Raw genomic sequence first — 7,903 nt, forward strand, 5'->3', positions numbered from 1 at the left:
AAATAGTACAAGCGCAATAATTGCATTCATTTATTATTATTATTATTATTATTATTGTTTGTACTATGGTACATAATTCAGATTTCAGACATTCAGTATCAATTTGTTAGGGGCGAGAGGTCATAGTAACAAAATACAACATTGAAAAAATCTGGAGTAATTAATAATAGTTATGTTTTAGATAAAATTCAAATATTATGTTCAATACCGGAACGTAAAAAATAAATTAGGAGGTAGATCAATTATTTATTGTATATTAATATAGATAATGCATGTGATTACTGATTAATTATTGCACTTTATTAGTTAAATTACGAGAACACTATATAATATTAAAAATTATTTATCGTACGGTAGTTCGGTTAGATTTATAATTGTCGATAACTTTTTGTTGACGACCATAAATGCATTTAAATTTAAATATTAAAATTTAATTGAATAATATTATTTTCCATTGATTGTTTTAGCATTTAACTATTGAATTTCATTTGTTTAATAAAACAATACGGCATTATATATTATGTTATTACATATTTAACATAAGGTTAAATTTATACTTAGTGGTAACTTTTTGTTTTTCAAAATAGCAAAATAAGTTTGTACTGAGAACGATTAAGTAATACATATATACATTTATAATCATCATACAAACCAATATAGTAACCGACATATTTTGTTAATGACCATAATATGATAAATACATTTAAATATTTAATATAATTGACTGTGAGAACCGCTTGAAAAACTTATTAATGGTATCAAATTTTAAACACCGCTACTCGTATTATTAGTTTTTAAGCAGTTTTATTTTTAATTTGTTATGCCTGTACATGTAAGAAATTTGATTATTAATTGTTGGCGATTTATTAAAAATAAATTGTGATAATGAAATAATATATCCACAAATAAAATCTCACAATGTTTGTTCGTGTGTTTAGCCATTGCATTTTATTTGTAAAACATATTTTATAGTACAAGGTTAATTTTTAAGTAACTGGACTCTATTAAGTGTGTTTGTATTAAATGTGTTGGAAATCTTTTTTACTTTTAAAGAGATATAATTTTTTTGCTTTAAAAATTTTTTTTTTAAAAGTGATTTTTGTTATGATTTTTATGACAATTTTTGAAATGCTCGATAAATCAATCATTACTGGATGTTAACCCTTAGATAACAATATCTAAGAATATTCAGAAGTTTTTTGTAATAATTTTGGAATTTAATTGTGACTGTATCATTTTATAAAGTGGACAATGATACCTATACCTCTCACTTTATGCTCAAATAATTTAATTTTATAAATAGTTTAATTTTTATAATATAATTGATTATTCTTTGTATTCTATATATTGACTACTGATTTAGATTTTTTCCTTTTTATAAAGCCATCATGCGTTGTTGACGTAAAACTTCGCGTACACAATGAAAGTAGCGCTCATTCATCCAAAACAATATCACCAGCAATATGAGCAGAAGATAAAGGACTAGAAGTAATGAAAATAATAATTATTATTGTTATAAATAATAATTAATATAACAACACTTTAATAATAATTTAGTATTATACTTACTAGTATTAAACATTGTAAGAATTATAAGGCAATAAGAATTTTTATATATTCCAATCCAAACATTTATAGATAATGAATAAGCCATGTGTAATGTATGTACAAATAACCAAATTTTGATACTCTGAAGGTTTCTCTGAATAAAAAAAGGTTTAAAAGAATTTAATATTTATCATTAGTAAGTATAGGTATAATAGGTAGATATATAAAATATATTAATCAAAAGTTTATATGATATTATGTTATATAAATATATTATAATAATCTATCAGTTATTGAAATTTATGTTTCAAATATTTATTTGTACAATTATATATAGTTGATATCTGTTATAGATTTGATTTCTTAAAACATCTGAATACTATATAAAAATAAAACTATATATTACTAATAATTTAATATTAATTTGCCGATTTAGTGGAATATCATTAAAATTATATAATTAATAGTTATACACACATTTTGAATTTTAAATACATTATATCATTTATTATATTCACTTAAACAAGATTTTACAAATAATAATCATCTGCAGTGTATGATAAATTTATCTGATAAAATTATTGAATTAAAAACAACTTTTTTTTATACCTATCCTGCTATCCTATAAGTATTTCTTTTCGGTAGGTTAAATATAGGATAATCATAACACCAGATAATTGAGAATGGTCCATTATTTAAAAGGTAAATAATATTTTTTTTATGTTTAACAATCAAATTGTTTATTTTTGTATTCGTAAAAATGTTTTAAAAATATTTCGTACCCATATTGTGTTATTTCCGTCTCAAATTGTACGTTGAGAATTATTATCCGTTTTACTACTCATATGTTATTTTTAGTACCTTTGATAGTGAATTAACTTTTTATCAAATTCTAGGATAAGAACATTATTTAGGGTCACTTAACTTTTCATATTAAAATTTTGAAGAAAGTTATGAGTATTTTAAAATTTACTAATAAATATAATTGTAAAATTTTTATAACTTCTTTAAATTAAAATTTAAAAAAGACCATACGTAAATAATATTTTTTTCTTTTAAATTTGATAACATGTCAAATTATTTTAATACAGGGACAAACGAATAAAATGGATTCTTCTGAAAGTAAAATTAACTAAAAACTAAAATAAATAAAACTTTATTATATGCTATGAATTGCCACGGATTTAAACGGATACTATACATCACACAATGTGTGATATCATGTGGGTAACAAGCGTGCCTACAGGATAAAATCCCACCCAGGGCAAGATCAAAATTATAAAACCAAATCAAAAAGGTTATTTTAAATTTCAATATATTTCTAGTGTCTTCATTCTAAAATAGCATAACTCACATAGAAAAAAACAGCATTATGTTATACTTCATAAATTCAATAAAATTATATTATATAATACGTGTATATTATATACTAATATTATATAAAGAGAAGTCGTTTTTTGACGTTGTTAGGGGTAATCTCTGGATCTACTGAACCTATTTTGAAAATTCTATTACCAATAGAAAGCCACATTCTTTGTGAGTGTCATAGGCATAAATTTAGTACGATAAATTTAATTATTAATTATGAAATTAAATTAAAAAAATACATATCTAAAGTAATTAGACATATTTTTAGTATCCTAACAACCGCTTTGAAGAAAATATAACAAACAATTATTAAACAATTTAAAAATACATATATAAACCCTTTTACTCCCTTAGAGGTCGAATTTTGAAAAATCCGTTCTTAGTGCGTGGTACGCCCCTACATTGTTTAAGGGGCCTCGCTACTGCCACCATTTTGAGCTCAAAAGACGTAAAGTTTTGACAAAATTAAAGTTAGTTTAAGATGTATGATTTTCATTCTTAGAAAAATTCTGAACTCTGCAAAAAATTGTCTATTGATCGTACGGAATACTTTGTAACAATTAAATCTTATATTCTAATGAAGTGGTAATAAAAACTTGAAAATATGAATTTTTTCAAATAATAATATTAAATTTAAAATTTAAATTAAAACTGGAATGTTTCGTACGATCTACAGACATTTTTCTGCTGAATTTAAATATTTTTTTTCAGAATTAAGATCAGACAACGTTAACTAACTTTAAGTTTATAAAATCAATAAGTAAGTTGTTGTAAAATTGGTATAGTGAATTTTTATTGTTATTGTTATACATTTTTGATTTTTTTGATTTTTACTACTCCAAAAATTGAAATATGTCAATTTTTTAATATAACGTTTTTTGGATTTTGGGAGGATAAAATCAAACATGTGGGAAAGTCGATCTCAAGTAGACTTTATGACGAATTCAAATCTGTATTCAGAATTCTTATCACTTCATTATGTCAATCAGTACGTTGGAAATAGAACACGTCTATAATCCTATATTGCGTGTGTGTTAGATAAAGACAGGAAATCATCGCTTCCAATCCCCTTAAATAATAACCATAGAGAGGCCCCTCAAGGGACCTCTGTACAAGTCTCTAGAGTCTAGACCCAGTGGTTTGTTGAAAAAAGAAAGTAAATAGATTACCAAACTTTTTGATAAAGTTATACTGATAAATGAGAATATGTTTTTCCTTTGTGGAGTAATAAAAATACATGCAACTATTGGATAGGGTCGACTGGAATTTTTATTAAACTAATAAATATATAATAGTACATTCTAAATAATAACGCCGCTGCCGTCTGACGTATTTCATGTCCATTGTATCTTGTGACCGTTAAACACGTATTTATTCGAATACATTTTGAAAACCGTTTGATCGACATGAGCTTCATACATTATTAACGTATCTAATGCACGGGCAACGCCGTGACGGAACAGCTAGTAATTATATATAATAAAGATATAAGCGATAATATATATTTTATTATAATACAATTTATTAAATGTAACTACAGTGTAGTCTCGATTATCCGCGGAAAATGATGGCAGGGCATTCACAGATAAGCGAACTCCACGGGTAATCCGCAAAATTAAGATTACGAAAATATTTTAAATTTTATAATAAAAAATAAATTGGAAATTTAAATTTAGCAACTAAGATTTCGATATTTTGATTAATAGGTTATAACATAGAACGACGCATCTCCAACGATACTGGATGGACTTTTTTTTTTTCGTTAAACGTATCAACAATTACCAAAAAGTATTAATATGTATTTAACATGCGTATTGTATATTACGTCGTTATCGAGTAATCGGCTATCACAACCCAATTAAACCGATAATGTAAAGATATATTTATTTTTATACATATAGGTATGTAAATGATTTCGTGGAAGACAACGGATAATCTACAACGCGAATAGTCCGCTCATGGACAATCGAGAGTATACTAGCTGTATATAAAACTTATTATTATTAATTAATAATCGTTAATTTTAGCCTATATGTACCTATATATAATTGTATTAATATTATTGTAACCAGAAACAATTCAGTAAAAGAAATATTAACTATGAAAATTAGTTTTTTTAAAGCTAAAAGATATGTGAGGCTGTTCACTTAGCTACACTTGATACTTGAATATGTCCTCGGATTTCTAAATTAGATATATTTTCTATAATTATTAAATATTTTTATACATTCAGTATCGAAAATATAACTACATATTATGGACTTTACTATTGGTTCAAATAAATGACTATACACATAATACGGTAGGTACTGCAGAGACATGATTGTACTGCTCATAATACGTACACATTTCAACAAGAAAAATAATGTCATAATAAGTCTGCAATAGCTTACCTTGTACGTTGCCTTAAACAGAAGAACGTTGGCATAAAGGGAAATAGTCATAAAAACAAAACCCAAATGACACACGAAAAAGCGTATCATTTTTGCAACATTTTTTAGGTTCATATTGATTTGTAATAACTCCGCTTCCATATCAATATGTGAACCTATATATACAGATAAAATTATGAAACAAAATAACAGCATTGTTTGAAATAATTTTTCATTTCTAAAATTTTAAAATTTTAAAAGTATTTTTCTCTATATTCCACGCTATATAATTTAAGTTTAAATATTTTGGGAGAATTTTTTTGAAATTTTTATACATGCCGTTATTTTTAAACAACTATATATTAAAATAATTGTTATACATTCGTTTGATAATTGTTGGTAGAGTGAACGATTTATCGATAGATTATCATTTATTACCAAAATCCATTTGTGGAGCATATAGTAATAAGAAGCACGACTAGCGCTCTCAGTGTATACGCGAAATACGGATATTAGAAATTAAAATTATAAACTTTTTAGTGAAATAAAAATATTGTCACAAAATAACCGCTTGGGAGCTAGGTGTGCTTCTCATAGTTCGTGATTGAAGATAAATACTGGGCATTGAGCATATAAAGCTACGTAGTCACATTAAGTAACCTGTTAGTGTATAATCTTAAATCGTTATATGGAAATAAATAAATTTCCCATGATAATGTATCGATTATACTTTGCAAGTATAATTAAATATATGAGGCATTTTAACAATAAATTATTCAAACAAACATACTTTATTGTGAACAATAATTTTTGTGTTAGAAAACATAATGAATTTAGTTAAACTTACTGGGCTTGGCAAAATCATAATCATTATTTTTCAGATCGATTTTCTTTGCGTATAGTTCTTGGAGTAAGTAATCTGTGCTAAGTGAGGATAATATTATCTAAAAAATACGAGTAAGTGTAATAATTAATAATCAATTAAACACACTTCCAATAATTTTCAATCAATTAATTGTTTTTAATTGATTTAATTATTAAAGTAGTTAATATAATATATTAAATAAAATCAAACAGTATTATATACATGATGCACATCAAATATAAGGAGGTTTAGGTATAGGTATAGCTATTATTACTTTGTGGACTAATACCCATAGATATATACTATATTAAGCCAATATCCGATTCTTGATTACGTTTCTTTTGTGGAATTTGTAGATCGAAATCATTTATAGGCGATTCATAATAGTCACAGCTTATGTATATATACGTGTGTAGTATAATATGATAATTGATATTTGATAAGTAAACGAACATTTAGTTATGTGAAAGATCTAAATTTATCTGCAATTTTCTCTATTTGTGCGTTTGGTTTTATTTTTTAGATCGTGATACCTAAGATAGTTGAATTTTTTCAATCTAAGGCTTTTAAACAGTATATTATTATTATGCTCCGTCAAAATAAAAACAATTTCAGTCACCTATTTTAAACCTTAATGTCATTAATAGTTAGGTATGATGTAATAAATGGACTCCTTTAACACTAACGTAACAGTATTATACATTGTAAACGTTATGTTAAAAATTTGAGATCTTGCACGATATGCATAGTCTTTGAATCTTAACCCCTTAACTCCTCCGCACATCCTCACAAATCGAGCCCCGAATCCGCCATCTTCCCAGCTGATATTTACATTAATAATATATTATTGGATGATCAGCGCTCTCTCTTTTACTAACGGATTCGGTCAAAACTAACACCCTTTTAAATCCAGCCCTGTTGCACGATTGGGTGGTTGACCACCCTACGTTTGCACGGAGGTGCGTGAACTGGGGCAATGGGCGGGAAAATCAATAATGAAACTTTCTCAATCGGCGAACCGAATGAACGATAAAAATGAATAGTTGGCTGTTACATAAACAATCCCGAATATTATAACAATAGCCACGAAACGTGAATAATTCTAATTTAAAATTGTCATAATAACAATATGATGCCTATTAATATTCAATAAGATTATAAATCGCGACTAACCACAATCATAATTGACATAATTCTGCAAACCGTGCGAGGATTGTTGACCAAGAAGCAAAAAAAGTCGTTAGCCGATCTTCTCATAGTTCTTCGTCTGCACTCGAAGTAGAATTTGACCAACATCTCATTTATCATCTTTCGGCGGGATGATGAACGGCGGTGAGCGATAATTTTAGCTGTTCGTCAACAACCGCTGATCGTCGAAAACCGCTGTCGGATATGAAATGCGAGCGCAGAGCTCACGAAGCTGTAGCTGGGGTAATATATTATTATTATTTTATTGATCTGAGCCTAGGTTGCCATGGTGACGGTCTTGGGTCCTTTCCCCGAAAATTCTTCCTTGCCATAAAGCAATGTTTAAAGCCGACGATCACCTGTGTCGAAAACACGGCAGGGATGAACGATAAAATTAACTATGTATATAATATTGTATTATTACAATGTTTTTGACGTTGTTAATATAATAATTATTTTTTTCAATTTCTCATGTCCCTATTTTTAGATCGGCGTTCACGTCCCAATACGGTTGTTTACGTCGCTGTTTGTTATTAGTGTTAGTGTTATTAGTTATTATATA

The 7,903-nt window shown here is 26.8% G+C and overlaps 1 protein-coding gene across 1 annotated transcript; it reads right to left on the reverse strand.

Moving 5' to 3' along the window:
* Positions 1 to 514: 514 nt before the first annotated feature.
* Positions 515 to 7,903, reverse strand: LOC132917070 (uncharacterized). Its single transcript, XM_060977606.1, has 5 exons — positions 7,327 to 7,903; positions 6,136 to 6,232; positions 5,310 to 5,464; positions 1,570 to 1,702; positions 515 to 1,482 (listed from the first exon to the last, which is right to left on the reverse strand). The coding sequence occupies exons 1-5, from the start codon at positions 7,459 to 7,461 to the stop codon at positions 1,376 to 1,378; spliced, it is 627 nt and encodes a 208-aa protein (XP_060833589.1). The 5' UTR covers positions 7,462 to 7,903; the 3' UTR covers positions 515 to 1,375.

Source organism: Rhopalosiphum padi, chromosome 1, assembly GCF_020882245.1.
Source record: "Rhopalosiphum padi isolate XX-2018 chromosome 1, ASM2088224v1, whole genome shotgun sequence".
Classification (NCBI taxonomy): domain Eukaryota; kingdom Metazoa; phylum Arthropoda; class Insecta; order Hemiptera; family Aphididae; genus Rhopalosiphum; species Rhopalosiphum padi.

Coding starts and splice junctions, on each gene's coding strand:
- LOC132917070 (XM_060977606.1), bottom strand. CDS start 7,461: ATGATAAATGAGATGTTGGTCAAATTCTACTTCGAGTGCAGACGAAGA. Junction 1,703..5,309: donor TGTTTAAGGCAACGTACAAG/GTAAGCTATTGC, acceptor TTTTTTATTCAG/AGAAACCTTCAGAGTATCAA. Junction 1,483..1,569: donor TCTTACAATGTTTAATACTA/GTAAGTATAATA, acceptor CATTACTTCTAG/TCCTTTATCTTCTGCTCATA.